The sequence below is a fragment of the Carettochelys insculpta genome, chromosome 1, assembly GCF_033958435.1.
Source record: "Carettochelys insculpta isolate YL-2023 chromosome 1, ASM3395843v1, whole genome shotgun sequence".
In the NCBI taxonomy this organism is placed as follows: domain Eukaryota; kingdom Metazoa; phylum Chordata; order Testudines; family Carettochelyidae; genus Carettochelys; species Carettochelys insculpta.
Window position 1 is genome coordinate 250,873,199 of NC_134137.1, and position 26,742 is coordinate 250,899,940.

A 26,742-nucleotide genomic window follows, 5' to 3' on the forward strand; every position below is an offset into this window, starting at 1 on the left:
GACGATTATGCCCGAGGGATCAAAAATCCCTGACATCCTGCATGGACTGTAAGCCATTTTTATCCCATAGAGCACTTAACAGAGCATGGTGGGAATTAGCTGAGTTCCTTCCAACTCACCCCCTCCCCCTGAGCTCTATTAAACACACAGGGTGTGTCTGCCCTAGGAACTAACTTTGAAGTTAACTTCAAAGGTAGGCACTACTTCAAAGTAGCCAGCAGAGAGTCTACACACATTTTTCCCTTTCTTCCACGTTAACTTCAAAGTAGGGAGCCCAACTTCAAAGTCCTTACTCCACTCCCACGAATGGTGTAGTGCCCTACTTCGAAGTTTAACTTCGAAGTAGGGTGTGCGTAGATGCTCATCTTCAAAGTTGCTTACTTCGAAGTTGTACTTTGAAGTAAGCAACTTCGAAGTTATTTTGGTAGTGTAAACACAGCCACAGTGTTTGACTGCTTGATCTTCAAGGACATCTAGAAAGATTATATGAGTTGTAATATTCTAATTTTCTTCCCTGAGCTCTTCTGTTTTTCATCCATGTTTATTACATCATCTGTGAAATGTGGGCTCTTTCCTTTTTAAACCAGGAGGACAATGATGGCTATGTGGATATACTGAGATTTTTTCATGTCTCAAGATGTGCTTAGATTTTTCTCTGTGCCCCAACCAGGAGCTCAGGAAGAATTCTCTTTACTACTGCACATAAGGGGTACCCCAAGAGGCAGGAGACCTTTCATTCTGCAAGTAACCTTCCAGTTGCCCACAAAACAGATCTGTGTGTTTTTCATAAGCATCAGAGCCTTGTACACCCTTTTTAAGGAGGCACCACTTGCAGTTTTTTCTCTTTACAGTAAGGTGCTTGTGAAAAATGCCAAATTGAGGGCAATACAGACTTTCTCCACAGGACGGATGCAGGAGAGCACAAGCAGCGGCCAGTCAAGCACGACTCACATCACTCTGCCAGTGTGTCTCAGCCCTGGCCTCATTTGGTGTTCTCTCCACTCTTCCAGTGAGGCCATCTTCCTCTGCCCATTTGTATTCTTTCCACACAACCATCTCGTGATGTTTTCCATGTCACTGCTACCCATGGCGTGAGGCCACTGCTCTCTTCTCATTCAAGTTCTGCGGTGCCCCTCTGGGAGAACTAGATGATGGATTCTGACAAGCTGGGGGATTAACTGAAAATAGTTTCTATAGCTTAACTTAAAAACAAACCATAAAACTACTCCTTGTGTAACACAGATGTGTCCGATCAGTATCTTCATAATCCTAAAATGTAGCCAGTCACCTCCTTGATTGCTGTGCTTATATTTTGTATCCATTCACCATGTCCTCTGTTTATCTCCTTGACTTTAGAATAAGAGCACCTCAGGACCAAGCCTTCATCTCTCTCTGGAAATGTTAGCCCATCTAAGGATTTGGATGATTATCCAAAGCCTTGGTGTGCAAGCGTGTGCTGGAAAGTTTCTCATTCATGAAAGACCAAAAGCCTCTTTGTCCTTTCATCTTCCTCTGCAGCATCTGGTCCTGGCCTCAGGACTTGCCTACACAAACCAATAGAATGGAAAGCTGTGATGTAAATCTACAGCGCACCAGCCTGTTATTCATTAACTTTCCATGCGGACCCTGCTGCTACCATGCCCTGAAAATGGCTGTATGTTTTGATCTAGCCTGCTTTGAAGGGGGACTTTGGTCCATGTGCATGGGGCAACATGTATCACATGGCAGCTGAGTCCAGCTGGCCAGTTAGGGCACGGCAGGCTGGTGTGGGGTAACAGGATCAGTCACAGAGGTCCCCTCAAAATTGTCTTCTGATGGGCTGATCATGTCACTGAGCCTGCCTATCTGCCCTTTGAGGCACCCCCTGACACTGTCCTGCTGAGCCTCTGGTCTCCCCCAGAAAAGTCACAGCCTTGGTGTCACAGGGCACAGCAGAGCAACACTGACACTTAGAGCAGCTCAGCTCTGGGAGTGCTCAGCCACAGGGATGTGACAGCAACCCTCTTCATAGCCCCAATGGGACCAGAAGCCCAGATAAAAGTTTTGTACGGAGCAAGTTGTTCGCTCCCTTTCTCAATGAAAGAGGAATATATACCCTCCCTCCTCACCCAGTAACACTTATTATCACTGGGTTTAATAGTAAACAAAAGTGATTTGATTAAATATAAAAAGTAGCATTTAAGTAGTTGCAAGTCAGAGCAAAGTAAGTTACTAAGCTAAATAAAATAAAATAACCCAGTTAAGCCTAATACTTTAAGAAACATGTTACAGGCAATTTCTTACCCTAACAGTAGTTCTAATCATCTTTTCTCACCAGCTAGGCAGCCTCCTAACTTGGGCTTGGTCCTTCCTCATGTTCAGTCTTCAGTGTTTCCAGCAGTCACCTGGGGGGTAAGAAGTGAGTATCTTGGTGTTGCTCCACTATTTGGAGTTTGATCTCCTGCCTATAAATAGATTTTGCCCAGGGTGGGAATCCTCTGGGTTCAGTTTCAACCCTTTCCACTCCCATGGAAATGTATCACACCCAGAATGGGTTCTGGCATCAGGTGACCTGGCCACATGTCTTGGCAGGACCAGTCCTAGTCCAGGCTTACAGGAAAAGCAAGACTGTTCACAGATCATTGTCATGAGCACCGGCCATTAAGTTCCTTGGCTACTGCTAATAGCCTTCACTAGCACATCTTGATATATAAACAGGTTTATACTTCGTATTTCTAATTTCAAATGCACGAATGATACATGTGCACAAGTAGGATGTATGTATTCAGTGGATTATAAGATTTTCAATGACAGGTCGCATGCCCCACTTTGCATACCAATATATGAGTTGGGCATATTCATATTCAAAAATATATTTCCATTAAGAATATGAAGGTGCAGTGTCATAGGGAAGATTCACACTCTTATTTGCCATGCACTAGCTGTTCATCTGGACAAGCCCTCAGAAAGAAAAACACATTCAGATATTTCAAGACTTAAAATAGAAAGCTTGTTTGTCCATTTTTGTAAATATGTGATGACAGAAAGCTAAAAGAAATTCTGATTATATCTTGAACCCCAACAAGTTTTTCATGGTGCTGAAGCAGTACGTTCATCCTCATTAAAAGTATTTCTCTTTTTCTCTAGTTCCATTTGTATCGGGTAAAATGTCTTTTGTCATACTTCTCAGATAGCAGAAGCCAATAAAACCAGCCTGTCTATTTACTTTCATGTATGTACATCTGCAGCAGATGACCCAACACAAACATATGCTGAGAAACAGCTGCTGTTTTCCAATTATGACTAAAACTGAGGATGCTGAACAAATGACTGGATATTCTCAGCAGTGGGAATTGTTTTTTTTTTTTTTCGAAAATTGGATTTCATAGAAAGAGGAAAATTTCTCTGATTAGATGAGGATCTTCATGTTCACATTTTACAAAATCAACGCGGCCATTGTAACAACTTTCAGTCAGTACCAATGCAGGCTACAGGCAAAATGCTGTCTTAGAGATAAAAGGCTTTCTATCCCCTTATCAATTTCTTGAGCCATCTAGCAACTGGCTGCATTTATTTTTCAGAAATTAATTTTAAAAAGAAGCAATTGTTTTCGCAACCCATCCTTTGATTTCTATCCCAGTGGCATTTTGGAGCATTATTGCAAATCATTCAATTTAAATGCATAGTCAAGTCTACATCATTATTCCTATTTTATAGTAACATGAAAAAACAGCCAGCCACTCTAGAAAAAAGAACCAGCCAAAAATAAGCCAGAAATTTTACATTGAAATAGCATTGGTGTTTACAAGAATGTCTTGTAGGAAGATTCAAATTACTGCAGCAGAATTCAGAGACACATTTTATTATAAACACTAATTAATGAAGTTATTTATGGTTTTGGCTTTAGACAAGACAATCTTGCATTCTTAAAATTAATTGAAACAATTACAGAGACTTATGTTCATATCCAAATGTATTCCAGCTTCGCTATCTATTAGTCACAGAATAATTGGCCACTTATTAACATCCTCTGAGTTCCAAGGTCTTTTTAATCTATTGGCTGGAAATGGGGCAATGAAAACGGAGAGATTTTTGCAGGAGGGTGGGGACAGCGTGTGAAGCCTTCCTTCCCCAGGGGCTCAGAGGAGAGAGCAACATGGAGCAGCAAGTCACCTAAAGCAGTGTGGGGAATGCTCTGAAGCAGCTAGCTGCTCTAGGCCTGAGGATCCCAGTGGGGTGATCCACGGATCAGAGCCAGAGGTCTGGCAGGCCAAATCTGGCCTGTGAGCTTTATCTTGCCCACCCGTGGGTTAGACTTTGAATGATAGTTTTTCAGGTCTCTAGCAAGGTCTAGGTCAACACCTCAAAGGACACACAAAAATCATGGGATTACTGCTGACTTGGGCTGAATCCCATATGCCATTGAAAAGTATATTGCACTATTAAGACTTTATACTAAACATTTATGGAGTTTATTGCCCTCAACTTCACCTTGCACTTAACTGGCTTAAATACTTAATTAACATAATGATTAATGTTTGCTGTCAATTGATTGTGAAGGGATTATTTTTAAATTAAGATCATGAGTAGTGTATTAACTTTATGCATGAGAAGTTCTGCCAGTGCGTTTTCTTAACTTCAGCAAAATTATTTGCATTTCATCTCATTGTGAAGATTTGCCCTGTGGTTAGATTGATTTTTGGGCTGGTATTTAAGCTTGACCTATGTATAAAGATTAGAGATATTTTGGAAACAATGAAGTGTAGTTGTTGGGATTGCATGATTCAGAATTAAATGACAAGCAATGAATGAACATCTTCACATTTTACAGGACCTACACCGACCAAGGATATTGTTATCCTCCATGCAGAAAGTGCTTTTCTTGCAAAAGAACACAAAGTGCTTTACAAAGTGATTTTATACAAATATGTTGTTCTGTTAATCTATCTATCAATCAATTGATCGTTATACTTGACTTGATACATCATCGATTGATCAATATACTTTTGACTTGATACATTATTGATCAATCGATAATGAACCAAGTCAGAAGTATACGATATTTTATGAAAATAAGATTTTTTTTTGCCTGAGTCACCCAAGCACTCATCGTACAACCTTATATTTCCCCCATCCGGAGAATCTAGTCACCCCTTATATCCCAGTCTTAGGGTACATCTACACTTATGGGAAGATTGATGTGTTGATGGTCAGTCTTCTGGGATTTGATTTAGAATGCCTAGTGGGAACATGTTAAATCAAACTGTCATAGCACCAGTGTTTCCCCTGGCACTCCTGGCAGTTGCAAGGAGCAAGGGAAGTCGATGGGAGAATTTCTTCCATTGATCTCCTGCTGTAGGGATGGCACCAAAAATTGATTTTATAGAAGTCAGCTCCAGCTACACAATTCTTGTAGCTGGATTTGCATATCTAAAATCAGTTTTACCTCCTAGTATAGAGCTAGACTTAGAGGAGATAGGCTCTGCCTAGGTCTTCTGTTGAACTTCTACAGAATTTCACCCAGAGCATCTTTATATATCTCTGAGGAAACAGTTGTGGCATTGCTGATCGGGTGAAACATTATGGCTGTGCCTACACTAGCCCCCTCCTTTCAAAGGGGGATGCTAATGGGACACTTCAGGATATGCTAATGAGGCACTGCAATGAATATGCAGCACCTCATTAGCATAGTGGTGGCCACGGTATTTCAAAAGTGCTGCTTCCAATCGTGCACGGCTTGTCTGCGTGGGGTCCTTTTGGAAAGGACCCCCACACACTTCAAAATCCCCTTATTCCTATTTGGTTATAAGAATAAGGGAATTTTGAAGTGTGCAGAGGCCGTTTGAAAAGGACCCCGTGTAGACGAGTCGCACACGATTGAAAGCAGCACTTTCGAAGTGCAGGGGCTGCCATTATGCTAATGAAGTGTTGCATATGCATTGTAGCTCCTCATTAGCATATCCTGAAGTGTCTCATTAGCATCCCCTTTTGAGAGTGTGGGGCAAGTGTAGACGTAGCCTATGAAATATATGTGCAATGAGATGTTATAAGGGGGAACTCTGCACCCCCAGATTTTATATATTATACAAAAAAGAAACAAAACACTCAAACAATAAGAATTTAGCAGCAATGTGTCAACACTGAAAAGTATAATCATCTGATGAAGCAGGTATTTGCCTACGAAAGCTTATGATCCAAAATATCTGTTAGTCTATAAGGTGCCACAGGACTTCTTGCTGTTTTCGGTGACTAAATCTGGGAGTTAAAGTGAGATCTGTTAATTAGTCTCCTCCTGATCAGGAAATATTCACTTTATAATTTTCTTTTGCAGTCTTATATGAAAGTCTAATTTTACTTCTCCCCTAGCCCTAAGCTATAGATGTAGCTTAAATTAGCCAAATAATCATCCAAGTATGAATGGAATAGAAAGATCTATTTAGACTGATTATGCAAGTGTAAGAAGGAAAGTTTAATGTGCCATCTCTTGTAAAATTAAACCAATATTCAGCTAGCATGTTCTTTCTCTTATATATTATAACCTGATTTATACTGAAGATGAAACACATGCTGTGAAGGAATCACTGGATTTTATATTGCTGTTGTTCATAGCCTGCATTTATATAATGCTTTTCATCGTACAGCATATCAAAAACTTTGTATTGTGTATGCAGGGAACACTTAACACTACAAGGCTACGTCTACAAGTGCACGCTACATCGAAATAGCTTATGAGCTCATGGGAATAAGGGGACTTCGAAGTAGGCAGGGCCCTTTCGAAAAGGAGCCCCGTCTGGACGCGCCGCACGGCGGCAAGGCGCGTCAATTTCGAAGCGCCGCTGCCGTCCGCATGCTAATGAAGCGCTGAATATGCATTTCAGCGCTTCATTAGTAAACTTCAAAATGGCCATTTGCATGGCCATTTCGAAGTTTGGGGCACGTGTAGACGTAGCCATTCATTGAAATAGACTATTTCAATGTCGCTACATCGAAATAAGCTATTTCGATGTCACGTGCACGTGTAGACGTAGCCCTCATGGGGTTAGCGACTTCGATGTCTAGCCACCTAACATCGATTTCAACTTCGAAATGGCGCCCAACATGTGTAGCCGTGACGGGCGCTATTTCGAAGTTGGCGCCACTACTTCGAAGTAGCGTGCATGTGTAGACACGGCCCAAGGGTGTAATGTGGTAGTTCAGTCACTCAGCAATATTGTGAAGTAAATCTTCAGAACAGGAAGTGAAGAATAACTAAGTGAAACCTGCAGGAAGAAATTAGCCAATGAGTTTAGTATTTGGCCAAGTGTCCTGGAAAAATGTTGCTTTGGGCAGTCTCTATGTTAATTATTAAATAATATTTATATACAACAGAAGTGGGAGCAACTGCAGCATCCCAAGGACCAGAGCCCGGAGAACAAATCTGCTGTAGTGGATATCCCATGGTGTGAAGCATCAAAACTGTGTTGCACAGCATAGTTGTGCAAGACTGGCCTTCTCTACTAGTCTGACATCTGCGTGTGCTGGTGTCCTAATGATTATCCACTGTCAGCTCACCCTTCCTCCAGATGAGATCAGGAGCTTAGGGGACAAAACAGACATAAATGACCCAGAGTCTGAGCCAAGAATCCTGAGTCTCAAACCTCTCCTCTGACTACAGCCCTGCTTCTCACAGTCAGACAACATAACATTTACCCTTTAAAAAACTCCTGCGGGTATATAGATTAGGCCACCTGGGTTTAGGAAACTAAGTTTTGAGTTAGTACTAGCCCTATGGACGGCTAGAGTAGTCTTGTGGTCTAGCATTGCGATCTGTGCATATAGAGATGGTGACAGCTTTTCCTGGTTGACTAGGTGCATGTGGAAAGCAAAACTTACATGAGTGTCTCCAACGGTTAACCATTGAACTTCTCTATAATAATGATAATAATAACAAAAATAAAAAAACACAGGTACTGTGGTGTGGCTGGAGTTTTAGTAGTGCCTGAGTAGCTCAGACATTCTCATTCCTAGGGAAAGGACCACTTGTTGTTATCAAATCCCCATTTTTATTTCCCCTACTCCTAGCCAAGAACAGCAGAGAGGGGTAAAAGCGGACTTTCAACCTTGATATGGAGTTAAACTCTTCAGGGTCATGGTGTCCATCCAGTTTTGAAGCAGTAGCTACTATGACCCTATGTAGACAAAGACTGTGTCTACGCTATGAGATAAAATTGAATTTAACTCAGTTAGCTTGATTTTACTATGTCCCTGTCTACACTATAAAGACCATTAGCTTGATTTTATGTGCACTAATCTCAAGATTACAAAATCGCCATTACCTGACAGGTATAGCGTCAAGCTCAAACTCAGAAGTTTGATTAAAGGCAAGAGTGGAAGCGCCGCGTCTTAAAAGCGAATTTATTAGCCTCCAGAGAGGTGTCCTGTATGTAACCCATAATGGCCCTCTCAGTGGTGCGCTCTGGCTGCTGCTTTCCAGTAACAGGAAGAGTGTGAATTTCTGAGCTGGAGCAGCGAGCCTGTACATGTGGGCTCATGGTAGTATGACAGCCTGAGAAATGGCTTCTTTCTTTCTGTACTATTAGTGCTGTGAGTGCAGCTACCCATTCAAATAGCCCCTGCAGGGAGTTTGCGGCTCTGTCTGTACACCTGCTATTTTTTTCTGCGCTGCCTGGTGCCAGTCCCTGAGCCACCGTGCCATGTATCAGCAAGGCCGTGCTGGGGGTCGTGCTTGCATAACACACTGAGAAACTTCTCAGTGGTTAATATTTGTGTGTGAAACCCCTTCCCTCCCCCACAGGCGCCACACAATCTGGGTCTTTCCTGTGCTCAGCCACTTTACGTGGTAGCCCCTAACCCAACTCAATAAAAGGATGTGCCTGTCATTCAGTGCTGACCATGCTGCCAGTTGTGTGTTTAGGTCTACAAGGGCGGGAAAGATATTTTGGGCTTTGCTGCTGCCGTGGGGAAGTCTCCCCCAGCAGTTAAGATAGTGGGGGCTTTGAACGATTGTGGGGAAGTTCTGCCCTGGCTGTTAACATACTGGTGGCTTTGCTGCCACCATGGGAAAGGACCACCTCAATTGGCCCTGCAACTACTGACCACCCCCCACCCTTTGCCCATACCAGGCCTTGCAGCTGCTTTGGAAAAGTCTTCCCCAGTGGCTAAAGCGCTTACCACTGCTGGGGAAGGAACACCTCAACTGGTCCTACACTGAACCTCCCCTCTTGCCCCATACTAGGGCTTGCTGCCACCAGGGAAAAGTTTTCCCTGGCAGCTAAAGGGCTTGCTGCCTCTGGGAAAGGCCCACTTCAACTGGGCCCCACTGCACACCCCACCTCCTTGGCCCATACTGGGGCTTGCTGCTGCCGGGGAAAAGTCTCGCCTGGTGGCTAAAGGGCTTGCTGCTGCCAGGGAAGGGCCACTTCAGCTGCGCCCCCGCCCCACCCTCCCACATTGCCCATACCACAGCTTGCTGCGGCCTGGGGGAAACCAAAAAGTCTTTTTTTCCTGCACTTTACTATCCTTTCTTCTCACTTTAACAAACAGTCCAGGACCCAGCATTAAGACTCCCCCCGACACCAATATAGTGTATGGGGAAAACAAAAATTCTTTCTTCCTACATTCTTCTCAATGTAAGAAACATTCTAGTCACTATTTGCTTCTTACAGTCTAGATCATACGTTATGTTGCTTTCCAGATATGTGAACTTCTCTACATTTTCTAGTTCAATATCATCCATGCTGGTCTCCCTTCCTATTTCTTTATTTCCAAATACCATTGCTTTTGTTTTATCGATATTCATAATCAGTCCATATTGTCTCCCTTCTTCGTTTAACACCTGCAACGTTTTAGCTATCTTCTCCTCATCTTCCTCAATGATAACTATATCATCTGCAAACCTCAAGTTGTTAATTATTTTCCCATGCACAGATATCCCTTCTACCTCTTCCTTGATCTTGTCCATCGCTCTCTCCAGATGTCCAATGAAGATACTTGGTGATATTGGATCTCCTTGTCTCATACCTCTACCTGTTTTAAACCAACTTCCCAGCTCCCCGCGTGCTCTCACTGCTGCCTCCACATTGTCATTGATATTCTTCAACAACCGTATCAGTCTGCTATCCACTCCGTATGACTCCAACACCACCCAAGTCACTTTCTGATCTATACTGTCAAATACCTTTTGAAAATCGACGAAGCAAGTGTATACATTCTTGTTCTTTCGTCGAGCTTTATCCCCTATCTGTCTTAGTGCCAATATCTGCTGTATGGTACTTCTATCTTTTCTGAACCCTGCTTGCTTGTCTGCTATCTGAGACCTTATCTCTCAGTCAGTATCATCATCAGCACCTTACCTAGCTGACTCATTAGGGCAATCGTTCTGTAGCTCTTGCACTCCAATGTACTTTGTTTCTTGGGTATGGTCACTAGCACAGATCTTGTCCATTCCTTAGGCTCCTTCCCTTCTTTCCATACTATATTACATAGTTGGTGTATTTCCTGAATCACGCTTTCTCTGCCATATTTGGTCATCTCTCCCATGATCTTATTATTTTCAGGGCTCTTGTTGTTCTTTAGTCGTTTCATGGCTTTTTGTACTTCCTCCTTTGAAATATCGGTCTTGCTCTTGATGCTCGGGAGAGATATCTCATTCAATTCTTCAATCAGTCTCTCTGAGACACTCGGGTCCAACTGTGCTTTGTACAGATCGGTGCAATATCTTGTCCATCGCTGCACAATCTTCTCCCTGTTCACGAGCATGCTTTGTTCTCATCTTTGATCACCATCTGCTTTGGTTGCCATTTCCTCTTAATATTCCTAATTGTTTTATACACCTCCCTGGTCTTACATTCGCCGTGATACCTCTCTATATCTTCACATTGCTCCTCTAACCATTTCTCTTTATCCTTTCTAGCTGCTTTCCTTACCTCATTGCATTTCATCCTATATTGCTGTTCTGCCATCTCAGAAACATCTCTTCTGATCTTCAACGCTCTCTTCTCTTGAACAACTTCAGTGTCTCCTGGGTAATCCAATTCTTATTGATCTTCTCTTCTTCTGGAACAGTCTGCTCAATTACCTCTTCTATAGCAATGGCTATCCCTGTGACTCTCTTACCTAGGTTTTTCCCTGTGATGATATTCTTAATCATCTCTTTGAGCGCTGTTCTGTATGCATTCCCTGTTTCTTCCTCACATAGCCTTGCCACGTCTCTTCCTTTCTTAAACTGTGTCTTACATTTTCTTTTTAGTTTTATCTTGATGTTTGCGATCACTTGACTGTGGTCTGAGTCTATATCTGCTCCTTGGAAAGTTCGGCACTGCTGTACTGATGTTATCTGTCTTCTTCTTATCAAAATCATATCTATCATGTTCTTGGACTTCCCGCCATTCGATTGCCACATCCACTTCCTGCAGTCCTTTTGTTGGAATCTCGTGTTGTAGATCACCATCTCATGCTCTGTAGCAAACTCTAGCAGTTTCTCACCTCGTTCATTTCTTTGTCCATAGACAAACCTTCCCATGACTCTCTCCCAAGCTTCATTATCTATTCCAACCTTCTCATTCCAATCTCCGATGATCAGCACATCTGTCTTTGGTATCTCCTCCGCCGTCTTTGTCAAGTCTTTATAGAATAGCTCAGTCTCTTCCTCCATACTGTCCGATGTGGGTGCACATACCTGAATGACTGAGATGTTGAAGGGTTTTGCTTCAAACCTTGCTACCATCATTCTTGCACTCACTGGTTTGTATCTTAATAATGCTCTTCTAGCTGTTTTTGCTAAGAAAGAATCCAACTCCTGCTTCACGCTTCATTTTGTTTCCTGCCCAAATGACTTCGCAACCACATATCTCTCCTGATGCTGTCCAATGCATCTCTGCCAGTCCAAGTATATCGCATCAGTATCTCTCCATCTCCTTCTGAAGCAGCTCTAATTTTCCAGTTGCCCACAGTGTTTGGACGTTCCATGTTGTAGCCAGACAAAGTCTCCCCCTTACAAGCCAGCTTGCTCGCTGCCCCCCCCACTGAGGAGCACATAGGGCACGGAAATGGCTGCTGACAGCACAGTCTTTGATGCCCTCACTGAGGCCCAGATGTGCTAGCTCATCGTGACCCTGAGAAGCAGAAAGTACAGATAGAAGACTAACAGGCCTAACTGTCAACATGGGGGGGGGACCCTCAAGAAATCACCCCAGCTGGCATTGATAGATATGATGACCATACAACCATCCCAGAAGGGGACGTGCCCCGCCCACACAAAAGAATGTCCTGTACTCCTAAATTGCTTATCTCTTGTTTTACAAGTGCAAATTAAGTAAGAAATGCCCTTGTAACAAACTGGCGTCACAAAGACAGACCAGTATGATCTGGCACCATAGATAAGAAAGAGAATACGTAACCTAAAAGGGGTATAAAAGGTGGGCCCAGCAGAACTCTAACTTTGAGTGCATTCCACCAACTACCTGCTGGTCGGGTCAGGTGATTGCCTCCCGAGGTCCACTACTGGGGACGCCCAACCTCGTATTCGTCTTTCCGCGGAATTGAGTGACCGATCCGGCTTGGCTACGCTGGTATCGAGAGACGCAGAGAGGGTAAGATACAGCCATGCTAGGTCTCCGACTTTTTTGTGCACAGCTAAAGAATTAGAGCTCTGTAACTAGATGTCATTGTGTCAAGATATCATTGTGTTAGATGGTAACAGATATCTTTGTATTGGATTGTAACGTAACTTGTTAACACCTGTACTTTGCTAGCATATAAGAAGTAGACAATAGCCTTTTGTAACCACACGCTTATAACTGTAGTTTAATAAACTTGTAACTAGTTAAGCTTTGAGCCTGACCCTGTTATCCTTTTGTCACTGCAACACAGCCGGCACAACAAAAAGAACTTTAACCGTTTGGTTACTACAGCCTGGCCGTGGGTGAGAGTGCTAGGAGCTGCCTGCTCTAACAGTAAAAAACTGGGTTGTTTAGGACCCAGGGGAGTACCTCACCGCACATTACCTGGCCACCGGCTAACACATGTCCCAATGGATAGCATATGTGTTAGCTGTAATTTAATTTTACTGGCATCAGATTTCATTTGTATTGTTGTTTGACAGTCAGCACATCGACACGCATCTGACCAACCCTCCTCCTTTATCCAGGCTTGGGACTGGCATGGAGCTCGCAGTGGCTTCATGGTGGAATTATGTAGGGCATGAGGAAACCAAATATTCTTTCTTCCTGCATTCTTCTCAATTTAAAAAACATTTCAGGCCTCTGCATTATTTTCAGGGATCACATGCATGCAATCATGGGAGGTGGGGTACTCAGTGGATGGCCAGTTAAGAATACAGTCACTGCACCCATGTTGGCAACGTAATGTGGGGGGAAGCTAATAATTCTTTCTTCAACTTTTGAGGATGTCTGCATTATTTCCAGGGATTGACATATTTTTAGGGATTGGGAGGAGAATGAGGAAAATATAATGAGGAAAGAGGACATCAAGACCAGCGAGCATACCCAGAATGCTACAGGGATGAGGGAACTGTGGGATAGCTTCTCACAATGCACTTCTGCAACAGTCAATGTTAGCCAATTTGTGTGCAGCAGCAATGACTCAACTTTGTGGGGAGCACAGTGTAAGTGAGGATGGTGAAAATTTAACTAATTAATTCCAGTATTAGAAAATCGATATAAATAAATTTGATTTTATCTCATAGTGTAGACGTAGCCTAAGAGATTTATTGAACATAAGCTTTCGTGGGCAAAGACCCACTTTGTCAGATGCAAGAAAGCTTTGCCCATGAAAAGCTTATACTTCAACAAATCTGTTAGTCTATAAGGTGCCACAGTACCTCTCGCTATTTTTGCGGATACAAACTAAGACAGCTACCCCACTGATAGTTATGGCACTAGGGTGGCTACTGCTAAAGCAAACTAGCCACATTATTCTGAAAATATACTTATTGTTCAGGCCAACTAGCCACACTCAGCCAGTCAAATAGTCACTTGTGACTAGTGACTAGCATGTTGAACACAACAGCTTTAGGGCATGAACTGTCCCTTATATTATATGTGTGCACCACTGAGGCTCTGGTCCTGCTTGGGGACTTGAGATATAACAGAAATACATACTGATACTATTCTTAGGTTTTGGCAGTACCATAACATATTTCTGTATGTGTGTATATGATAATAGCCGTGTCTACATGTGCACGCTACTTTGAAGTAGCGGCCCTAACTTTGAAATAGCACCCGTCACAGCTACATGTGTTGGGCGCTATTTCGATGTTAACATCGACATTAGGCGGCGAGACGTCGAAGCTGCTAACCCCATGAGCGGATGGGAATAGCGCCCTACTTCAAAGTTGAACGTCGAAGTAGGGCACGTGTAGACGATCTGTGTCCCGCAACATCGAAATAGCGGGGTCCGCCATGGTGGCCATCAGCTGAGGGGTTGAGAGACGCTCTCTCCAGCCCCTGCAGGGCTCTATGGTCACCATGTGCAGCAGCCCTTAGCCCAGGGCTTTTGGCTGCTGCTGCGGCAGCTGGGGATCCATGCTGCATGCACAGGCTCTGCAACCAGTTGTCGGCTCTGTGAATCTTGTGTTGTTTAGTGCAACTGTGTCTGGGAGGGGCCCTTTAAGGGAGCGGCTTGCTGTTGAGTCCACCCTGTGACCCTGTCTGCAGCTGTGCCTGGCACCCTTATTTCGATGTGTGCTACTTTGGCGTGTAGACGTTCCCTCGCAGCGCCTATTTCGATGTGGTGCTGCGCAACGTCGATGTTGAACGTCGACGTTGCCAGCCCTGGAGGATGTCTAGACGTTATTCATCGAAATAGCCTATTTCGATGTCGCTACATCGAAATAGGCTACTTCGATGTAGGCTTCACGTGTAGACGTAGCTAATAAATGTTAGAATGACCTGCATTTCCTCCCCACAATAATGTGAAACAGTTGTTCGGAGTGCAGCAAGTAAGCAGTAGCTGTGGGTATGGGACTCGTGAAAAAAACTGTTGTTTTGCTGCAGTGTGACAGTAAGAAGATTTGGCAGCATGCTAGATATTAGACATAAAGAAGCAAATTACGCCTTTTCTGTTTCTCTGTTTGACTGCCCCCCCCCCGGCATTCACAAAGAACCTCCCTTTTTCTCAAACAGATCCTCTCTGAAGAGGACAAGAACAGTGCATGCATTGAAAAGCTGCAGTCGGAACACAGGGGGAGACAGCAGCGCATCGGGGCCCTGGAGGCCAGGCTAGAGGTCAGTGGCTGTCATTTTGCTGGTAACTGCACTCCCATGCCCCTGTAAAGGGAACTCTTAGAGGCAGATGGAGATTTTCCATTTCGTTTCTCTGCATATTTTTCAAATGTCCCCTGATCTCTCCTATAGTCTGGTTTCTGTTAACAGAGCCTGCTTGCATCTAGGGCTTTGGATGCATTATCCTTTTCTTGCTACCTTTTTTTGAAAGCGTATTTTTCTATGGGAAGTTAAGTCAAGGGGCAGAATGACTTTCGGGCTATTATTTTCATAGTGGATTACAGAGAATAAACATGACCTTGATTAAAAGACCATCAGGTACCTTGACTGTGAGCCACACTATGGGGAGCATTCTCTGCCCAAATCTGCTCTGGAATGGAAGCCTCCCCTAACTTACTTGCTGAGGATGCCTCAGTATGGAGGAACGCAAGGAGGGTGGGCATAGATTAGGCAGAGGCAGCTCTTTCTTTTCTCTCCCTGCAGGAAACTTTGGAACTTGGGGTGGGGAGGGGGAAATAGGGGGTAGCAGGGAAATGGTCTTCTAGCAATCCCCAGCTTGTTTATGTTGCAAATTTGCAGTAGCCCCCAATTTGTGCTGCTCAAACTTGGGCCAGGGTGAGGGCAGGAGAAGAGAAATAACTGGCTCCTTGAAACCGCGCCCCCCCGACTCAGCTGGGAGGAGCAGAAACAACCTATGTGCACAACCTGCCCCTGCAAAAACAGTGTTCTAGGGGTGGCTCACAGCAGGGGTCAGCAACCTTTCCCAGGCAGAGTGCCAAAATTTGACCTTTTGACCTCTGTGTATGGTCTGAGCTCCAGTGAAACTTTTTAAAGTCAGTAATAGCCCTATTTACAACACCTTCATTAATAAATTAAGATCCAGAGTGTTACCTTTTAGCTGGTGGTTGGCAGCAGTAGCTGGGCTTTTGTTAAGCCTCTGGGGGCATGGTTTTGAGCAAGCTCCTGGCTGGGTGGGGGAGGAAGGACAGGGCCGAGTGTCCGCCTTGTCTGCTGGTGAAAATTGGCTTCCATGCCACTCTTGGCACCTGTGCCAGGGGTTGCTGACCCCCGTCTTACAGCCTGTTGTGCCCAATCACAATAAAAACACAATTTGCTCTCACATTGTAGAAGGGACCTGTGTTCTAATCCAGGCTGAGAATCATGCTGCAGTCTGTGGCCAAAGTGACCAACACTGAATTGTTCTCTTAGCTGTAGTATATTTCAGAGGCATAGTTAAGTCTAAGTTACACTGAAAAAAAAAAACATGCTTGAAATACATTGGGACAATCCTGTTTTAACTGATTCATCTGAGTCAGGTGTGTTTACAAAGTAGACATGCCCTCATGTTTGAAACAGAACAAAAACCCGCCCACCAGTGGTTTGACTGAAGGCTGAATTTCACCTACCAGATACTTTGCAAAAAAATACAAGATATGTAGTTCAAAACAACTCTGAGTTAAATTCCACATGTTCATGCTCTGTAACAATTAGTGTCAAAGATCTTGAAGGTAGATCTGAAGAAGTTGGTCTGTACCACAAAAGCTCATCACCTAATAAATAATCTTGAAGGCTGGATAGGAACCCAAGCCCAGATTTGGAAGCTTTTCCTCAAAAAACTTATCAGGAGTCTTCAGTCTGGAAAATATGGCTGGAAATCATGTGACTATAGGCTAGTTTGCCAAATTGCCAATAGCTCTTGTTTCCTACCTAGCCAGAATTACTGCAAGAATAGCCATTTCCTATGCTATTTCAGTACTTCTCATTCAGGATGGAGCTAGGATATGTTGAAAATTTTCAATTTTTTTTTTAAATGGTGCTTTGGTTTCTGATATGAAAAAGGTTCTGTTCTGGGCCCTATTGTTATTTTACCTTGTCCTGGTCATCTATTCCAATGACAATGGAAACCTCACAACCCTGGTATTGAAACCCATATATTTTGAATGGCATAAAAGATACTATGGTAGTAATACTTTGCACTTCCAGGGCTCATTCTGTTCAAAGACTTCAAAACACTTCATAGATATTTATTGTAACATCCCTTAGTTAAATATTGTTCTTTCCATTGCATATGGGGCTGGAGAAGGTGGAGCTTTAGTTAACAGACATAATAATGTATCATTTTAAGGCAAACATATTTTGTTCTGAGAACTGTAGAATTTTGGAATGTTATTTTAGAGTGAAACTTTAGAAAGTAGGGCTGAGTGCTGGAACTCTGCTACTACAACATTAAAGATTTGTGTGTAGATTTCCTTCCCGTCAGCTTTATAAATAACTTGTCCAACTCCACCCAGCACCTCAGTGAAAGAACTTGGGACAGAACCAAGATCCTCCTGCCTCTCAATCTTACATGATAGACACAAGCACATCCTTTTCCTTTCCACAGGACCCATCTGTAAGGGGAACTGTAATGGGACTGCACCCATTGAATATTGCACATTTCTAGGCAGACCTCTAGTAACAGATGTGATTTTTAGAATGTGGGTTGGTCTAACTCTGTTCCATTTGTTTTAAACTGACATTCCACTAAGAACAATGTGACTATTAAATACGTAGGGATTGGTTTTGTAGCTGTTATGAAAAATGTGCGAGAAAATGTAAGAGTTTAGCCAGAAATCTTCTCTTCTCCCTACCTCACTCCACCTTTCCCCACACCTTCTCTCTCTTCCAGGCAAATGTTACTCTTCAGCTGGCACTGCCACTTTTGGTAGAGTTGCAACTAGTTGCTTGCCAATAATCTCATTTTAAAAACATCTTTGTCAGCCTATGCTGGCATTGCTTCCCCTCTCCTGTTGGTAGAAGCAGCTGTCTATCGTTGTGTTGAATTAGCTGTGATGGTAGTGCTAGCTGGGGTTTGATGGGGGGGGGAAGATTGAATGTGGGCAACAGGAGACAGTAGGATGCATCAGACAGTGGCACCCACGAAATGAGGGATAAACCCTTATAAAATATGTAGTGATGGATCTAAGAGTAGCCAGAACCAAGGGGAGGAAGAAGAGGGTGAAAATAAGTACCGGAGCAGGTGACATGTCCTGGAACATGTCCTGAATATGCCAATTGCAATGTGTATCAGAGAGCGAGTAAGCCTGGATTAGAGATCACTTTGGGCTGCGTGTATTTTCTGCATGTCAGAAAAAGCAGTGTGCTTGAGGGCTGTGCTCCGACTTGCATCACTCTGTGCTCTGCCTTAGACAACCTGGTGTTTTATTTGAGGATTGATTTGTTCTTGAGGAATCAGACTAGAAAGCTCTGTTGTGGTGCCTCCAGGTATTAAGTTAAACTGAGGTTACCTCATTAAGGTAACTAACATCCTCAGTTCTACTTTAACACCTCCTGTAGCCAGCAGTTTACGTATATATCAGGCAGCAGGCCTGAGAAGTCTTCCCAGAGATGCAGAACGTATACGTGGTGCAGATGGAGGGTAGGAATGAAGTGTTCACGATGAAAAGCACCTGAATCAATATGGATACGGCTATCGCATGCTTATTTTATGCATCTGATGAAGTGGGTCTTTGCCCACCAAAGCTTATGCTCATACATTTCTGTTAGTCTATAAGGTGCCACAGGACCCCTTGTTGCTTTATTTGGTGTATTGTAACTGGTAAATAGAGAAAGCACATCAAGAAAACCTATCAAGTGTCCTGTTTAGTTTCCATCTCTGGTATGGGTAGGCAATGAAAAGGGCTTTACAAGGGATGTATCATTGACTCATCACTGTGCAGCTGGATGCAGGAGAACATAACTGTGAAGAATCAAACAAGGTGAGGTAGCAATTTGTTGCCAAATTACAATCCTCACACTAGCTGTAGACCAAGTTACTGAATAAATGCTGTGCTTCCTTCAGAGAGACCAGTAGAAGTATCACACTGTACCCTTAAAAGAAAACTGTGAAGACATATAAAATCCTAAACACTGTATCTAATTGCATAAAAGATTAAATTCCCCAAAGTTAAGTGTCTTTAGGGTGAACAACACAATTAAGCAAGAAGCTAGACAATTTAGTGAGGCAAATTACGACTAACATAACAGGCACCCCATTAGAAAACATTGAAAATCATTGTTCTGTGTGTGGCTCCTGGCCTTATTTGCTGTATACTGTTAAAACCTTGCTCTGAAGACAGAATTACTTTTCTCATACTCTTTTCTAGGGCACTCATAACTATTGTATCGGATTGCCTCACAAATAGTACATATTGAATCACTAGTCTGGCCTCCTCAGGACCTGACCAGTGTCCAATGAGAGAATTTGCTGGACCACAGGAGGTCAATATTGTCTAGCAACATTACCAAGACTTGCACTGCTTACTGGGCTCTTAGAACAGTGTTTCTTAAACTTTTTGAGACCATAGAACACCAAAAGATATTTTTTTATACAGAACACCTATGAAAATTTTCTTTAAAGAAATTGTTGTCAGACCAAAAATATCTCCCCCACGGCAACTTTGAAGTGTGAAACTTCGAAGTACCGACATGCACATAGCCACAGGTCAGCCATGGGTACTTCAAAGTGCCCACGGTACTTCAAAGTCCCTTTACTCCTCAAAATTTGTAGCCATGGGTACTTAGAAGTGTCCGTGCTACTTTGAAGGTGCCGCGGGGGAGACTTAGCCTAATGAAGTGCTGCATATGCACCACAGAACTTCATTAGTAATCTCCCATCACCCTAATTACCATGCCCACTTCGAAGTTGGGAGCTAGTCTAGATATAGCCAAAATGAAGTAATTTAATCAGGTATCATAGCAATGAAGAAGTAAACTTGTATCTGGCTTTAATAACAGAAAATATAGACAATCAGTGTACGATACAAAATAAGTGTCAGACACTTGTGACATACCTGCTAGTTGTTCACAGAACACCAGTGTTCGGCAGAACATAGTTTAAGAAACACTGGTCAAGAAGACATGTAGGGGTAAATTACAGCTAGATAACAGCACAGAACACTGAGAAGCAGGACTGGAGGCTGCAAACAAACTTTATGGGACCACAGGAAACTTAGCCACACTCATGATATGTGGTTGGCCAGCTAACAAAAATCATGCTGGATTATGGATGTTGCTGGGTGAGCGAGTGCCAGACTAGAGAGGTTCAACCTGTAATTAGTTTATTTTCACAAAACTCCTGTGAGTTTGAGGGGTTGGCATTATCCCCGTTTTTAAGATGGGGAGCTGAGCCACAAACACTGAGATCAAGTGTATCCACTAACTTTGGATACCCAATATGAGATCCCAGTGACTGGATTGCTTGGGTGCTCAGCATTATACATCACTTTATATATTCAAAGCATAGCTTCTTTGATTTCAGTTGCCACTGTGAGTGCTCAGCACTACAATTTTGAGTTGAGCACCCACAAAGTGAAGAACACACAATTAGTCACTGTAGGTGAAAAATGGGGTTTCAGTGACTTGCCAGCATGCCACAGGAAATATGTGATACGGTCAGAAGTACAGTTCATTCTGCCATGCAGCCATAAACTGTTGGAACTATCATTTACCTTCCTGCCAATTCTGCCTCATGCTCTCACACTTTCTAACACCTCAACAAATGACATGGGGATCTTACAGATCACACCCTTGTTCACCGTACAGCCCCGATTAAATCCCAGAGCAGGATTATCCTGTGCACTGAATAAGGAAAGAGGTCTTTAAAAAAAAAAGTGTGATCATGTAAAAAGATGATGTTAAAATACATGCACCTGTACAAGAGGGCTGAATTGAGGTTACATGGACAATCTAAAATCTGGCTTATCCTAATTTTTGCATGCGGGTGTTACATTCCCAGACTGGACAGCGTTCAAAACAAGAGCATTTTAATAAACTTAGACTGTTATCCTCCCCCCCACCCCACACACACACACACTCCACAAAAGCACTCACAGCTTACGTAAAAACAGGTGCTCCCAAGTCTCTCTCTGGAGAATATTGTTGCCCAGACCTGTGTTTCTTTAGATCCCACCAGCAGAGCCCTGGTCCTTTGAGGGGTAGGGAGAAGGTAAATATGACCCTGGTGTTCCCTTAGGTGTGCTACATTCCCCTTCCCCTCATAATTGTAATGTCCTGACATTTCTGTTAACTCAAAATACAGTCAGTTCATCCATCGGACATATTAACAATAGAGTACAAGCTCTTAACAGTCAGTAGTTCTTGAGTGTATCTTTGTCTTGCTTTTATTTCACAAGTTGTGGTACTGGTCATGGAAACTTTTGAAACTTTCTTCAGTTTATCTTGCCAATGAAGCAAGTAGGTACCATGGCAGTTCTAGGCTCAGCATCAAATATACAATGGCCAGTTTTGCACAGCTGAAATTCTCAAATATATTGCCATCTTATAAAATAACCTTTCCTGTATGATCAGTGGGATACTCATACAACTCAACTCACTAGACATATGACAAGCCATTTAGAAGTCACATCTGCTTAATAAACATATTATACAGAACTATAAAGCATTCAGTCTAGAATAATATCCATACCATAAGTCAATGCCACTTCATTTACTAATGTACCAGTTGTGGATAGAAAACAGGAGAAGTTATAGAAATAGGAGAGTGGCATGTGGGGCTGACCTCACACTTATCACATGCAATGACAAGTACCGATTTCTGTGCCTTGTACGTAAGTTATTCTTAAACTTTGTCCCTTTGTCACGATGAATCCTTTTGGGAAAACCCACTTTCAAAACAAAATAATTGAAGATTTTGTCTGCCATAGTCTTGCCTGACCTTTCAGTGGCAGGATAGATTTGGACTTAGCTAATGAAGTGATCCACTCTGACTACATTAACTTTTTATTCTCATTCGCACCTTTCTGGATACAAGATGTTAATTAATACAAGCAAAAGGCAGATCCCTGATCCTACAGCATTTTTCCAACTCCTGTTAAAATACAAGCCCTGCTCCAAAGCAGAGACATTTGAAACCATCACTGTGAAATGGTGAGATCTTTTTTTAAGATGGGCAAAACACTAACTTTTTTCCATAATCTTATGCTTGGAAATTTCTGAGACAGTTGTGCTGAAAATGTTAGCTTGGGGCAGGTGCTCAGCAAGGCAAATTTCAGCCTGAATGGCTAATGTTAGGCAACGTTATAAGCAATTAAAAATAAAGTAAAGTGTCAGGCAACTTTGACTATAATTTGAATGATAGATAGGAGCTTCCAGCAACTTTGAATCTTTCTGATCTGAAGCATTTTCTACTGGAAACTTTCAGTCCTGCTTTATATCATTTTTATATCATTACTAGTACATTCTCCTGACGTTGCTCAGGTCCTTAAAAGTTACGTCTACACGTGAAGCCTACATCGAAGTAGCTTATTTCGATGTAGTGACATCGAAATAGGCTATTTCAATGAATAACGTCTACACGTCCTCCAGGGCTGGCAACGTCGACGTTCAACATCGACGTTGCGCAGCACCACATCGAAATAGGCGCTGCGAGGGAACATCTACACGCCGAAGTAGCACACATTGAAATAAGGGTGCCAGGCACAGCTGCAGACGGGGTCACAGGGCGGACTCAACAGCAAGCCGCTCCCTTAAAGGGCCCCTCCCAGACACAGTTGCACTAAACAACACAAGATTCACAGAGCCGACAACTGGTTGCAGACCCTGTGCATGCAGCATGGATCCCCAGCTGCAGCAGCAGCAGCCAGAAGCCCTGGGCTAAGGGCTGCTGCACACGGTGACCATAGAGTCCCGCAGGGGCTGGAGAGAGAGTGTCTCTCAACCCCTCAGCTGATGGCCACCATGGCGGACCCCGCTATTTCGATGTTGCGCGACGCAGATCGTCTACACGTGCCCTACTTTGACGTTCAACTTCGAAGTAGGGCGCTATTCCCATCCCCTCATGGGGTTAGCGGCTTCGACATCTCGCTGCCTAACGTCGATGTTAACATCGAAATAGCGCCCAACACGTGTAGCCGTGACGGGCGCTATTTTGAAGTTAGTGCCGCTGCTTCGAAGTAGCGTGCATGTGTAGAGACGGCTAAAGAGGGGCTCAGGGCAGGGGGCTGGAGGAATGGAGAGGAGTGCAGGAGGCAGAGTTGGGGGACCAGAAGGGTCTCAAGGTGGGGGTGGGGGGCGAAGGGTTCAGGCTGCAGTTGGGCAGTGTGGAAGAGCTCAGGGCTGGGTGAAAGGTGCAGGATTCAGGGCGGGGGGCGGGCTCGGTGACACCCTGAGTTACCTGAAAATTCAGCTTATGCAGGGATGCCAACCCCCAACAGGGGGTTGGTGTGCCAGACTCAGGGCAGGAGGTGGGGGACTCAGGGCATGGCTGCTCCAATCTGAAGCATGGATGGTAAGTTACTCAGTGTCAGGAGTGCAGAGCAGGACAGATTTTCCTTAGAGGCACAGGGTGGCTTCTCTCAGAAATGTACCCAGCAGCAGCCAGCACACACACACACAGTCACTGTCACACACACCCAGTCTGTTCCACTTAGTCACTGTCACACATATACGCTGCAGCACACACCCCATCTGTGTCACAATCAGTCTGTCTCTCACACACAAAGTGTTTCTCTTTCACACTCACACACTTTGTGCCTCTCTGCAGCTCCCAGCCCCACCTCTTCTGCCTGAAGCCCTGCCCCTTCTGGGGGGCCCTGAGCCAGCCCATGACCGGCACCAAAATTCTCAGAGTGGCCACTCTGTGAAAATTATTGCCCACATGTGTTTTAAATAAACCCCAGCAGGACTTAATGGGCTGCAGGTGCACTGATTAGGCTGCTGCTTCTAGCAAATTTTTAATTGTTCCCAGGCGCTGGCTTGATTGTGCTGTACAGTAGACCCTGGACTTATGAGGAGGGTGTGTTCTTGGCATCCCTGCGTAAGCTGAATTTTCAGGTAACTCGGGGTGTCACCCTTGAGCTGCAGAGAGCCAGGAGCCAGGCTGCCGCCCCTGACAGGAGCAGGAAACCATTGCAGCCAGGGGCAGCAGTCCTGTTAACCTGAGACACGTGCAACTTGGTTGCATGTATCTCAGGGGTTTACTGTACTAGTTTCAGCCCTGGTTACAATCAGTTAGGTCCTGCATCCAGTAGTTCCTCCCTCTAGGCTGGGGGAGGGGCCTCAGCATTGGGTGGGCTTAGGCCTGCCCACTTCCCAGCATTCAAAGAGTACTCAGGGAAGAGGAAACTGTTTACAACGAGCCCAACATATTTGCCTTCCATTCGTGTGCAGCAGCCAGCTGGTCTGGGTCTGTCACACAGCATGTTGGCTATAGTTTCCCATGGGCCAATAACGTGGCACCTTGATGTTGAAGTCTCATCAATGATCCCTATTTAGTGTATCCATGTCATGAGCCGGTTCACTAATAACTGGAAATAGCTCTCTCTCAAGAACAGGTGCAAGAAAATGCCACGGGTTGGCAAACTTCTGCTAGGCCCATGACAGAAAGGTCTCAATTGTTAAGATGTAAGTAATGGTTTTCGACATCTACGTATTCCGATACGTTCTCAGGACAAAGAATTATTTATGACACTGGGTAAGTAACCCTAAGGGGTAGGGGCAGAGTTTAGTGACCTTATTCAAATATACCTTTTGGCTACAAGCCAGCATGCTGTTTTTGATGTCTTCTAGTTTCTAGATGCTAACTTTTGCTATTTGTATTTGACCAACAAAAGTTACTGGGGTGTAAAGCCCAATATGTCCCAAACATGTTGCAGGATTGATTTTCATGTTCACATTTTTAAAAGTAGGTTATAATTCTTTTCTTCCAAGAAGAAAGTTGCCCTTGGAAACATAAACTGATAATTAAATACTTATTTGGGAACATAAATTTAAGCATGTGAGCAATACTACACAGTACCTGGGTTGAAAATTGCCCCGATCTGTATGGAAGAGTCTGGGTGATTCATTGTTACAAAACTCCTTCCCTTTTATTCTTAGGGTATGTCTAGGTATCAATGCTTTTTTTTAAATAACAGCTGTTATTTCAAAATAACTTTGGTAGCATCTACACAATGAAACCACTATTTCAAATTAACTTTGAAATAGCAATTGGCTTATTTCAAAATAGATAAACCTCATTCCATCGTCTATGTCTACACTAGCCCCCTCCTTTTGGAACGGGCATGGCAATGAGGCAGTTTGGAAGATGCTAGTGAGGCACTGGCATGAATATTTGGTTTTAGGAAGAAAGGGCTTTTGAAGTCTAGGGAGTCCTTTCAAAAGGCCCCATCTACATGGGTGGCATACATTCTGAAAGAGGCACTTTTGAATTGCGCGTGGCTGCCGTTATGCTAATGAGGTACTGAATATTCATGTCAGTTCCCCATTAGCATATTCCAGACTCCCTCATTACCATGCCCCTGCTGAAAGGACGGGGCTAGTGTAGACATAGCTACGAGGAATAGCACCTATTTTGAAACAGCTGTTTTGAAATAGGGTCTGTTTAGACAGGGAACAGAGCCTATTTCAAAATAAGCCAGAGTACATCCAATGGCGCTCTTTCGAAATAGGCTCTATGTGTGTAGATGGTCTATTTCAAAATAGCTGAGTGTTGTTTTGGAAATGTGTTTTGTGTGTAGCAGCATTATTTCAAAACAAACTATTCTAGAAAATCTCTTCCAGAATAGCTTATTTCGAAATAACGCTGCTGTATAGACATACCCATAATCAGTATTTATTCATCAAAGGACACTATTATAATACATTTCTGGATTGTTTCTTCTTAAGTGTACAGTGTGTTTTCTTATGTCAGTTGATGGCATCACAGAAGACCTTCCCATAATTGTTAAGTTTTAATATGTCATCTTCATAACTGACTAGAGAGGGTTAAAAAACCCCACTGTCTCTAACAGCTTTCCAAAACTCTCCTCACTTCTCCAATTTCCCTCCCATTTGAGCAGGTCAAATGAGGATCTGATTTTTTTGTAAATGAAGAAAGAAACCCTAGTATGGCAAGGTATGCTGCATTTGAGCTATGCCTTAAAAATAAAAGGCGACAGGCCCTAAACTAAGTTGTTCAAATAAGCACACAAACCAAAGCTGCAGCTTCCAGTTTGCTATGCTAGTAAAAGAAAATCACATCAGCTGCTTTTGAATATCTAAAACAGAATTAATTTAGAGGATGTAATGTTGGCAAACATTATGAGATCTGGATGAAATCTGTCAAAAACTGTAAACTGTCATCTTCCAAAATCCCAAGTACTGTATATTAATATAGCCTGGAGATTTTTAGGTGCTGACTCTTAAAAAACAAATCGGTGAAATGTATAGTTGAGCATGTTCCAAGTTTTAAGCAATGAACAGTTATTTTAGTTGTCAGGAAACATTTGTGATTTTGTGCATTTTTATGTAAGAAAACTAATGAATTTGCATGCCAAAGCAAAGTAGCTCCTTAATTATGTATGCTGGTATATTCATCAGATGCCATAGGGTTTGGAAAGCGGGTGTGAACAACATGGCTGCTATTACCATCTTTGAAATGACAATGAGATTAGCGATGGCTACAGAATAAATTGGTGGCAAGATTAGTGTCACTTGAGGGAAGAATTGCTGGAATTTTCTGGTACGTTATATTGTATGCAGA

The 26,742-nt window shown here is 43.3% G+C and overlaps 1 protein-coding gene across 1 annotated transcript in view; it reads left to right on the forward strand.

The window, feature by feature from the left end:
• Positions 1-26,742, forward strand: part of LMNTD1 (lamin tail domain containing 1) — a 278,703-nt gene that overhangs the window by 129,871 nt on the left and 122,090 nt on the right. The window contains exon 6 of the mRNA XM_074998356.1: positions 15,123-15,224. Coding sequence (XP_074854457.1) covers positions 15,123-15,224 — 102 coding nt within the window. The remainder of the gene's footprint in view (positions 1-15,122; positions 15,225-26,742) is intronic.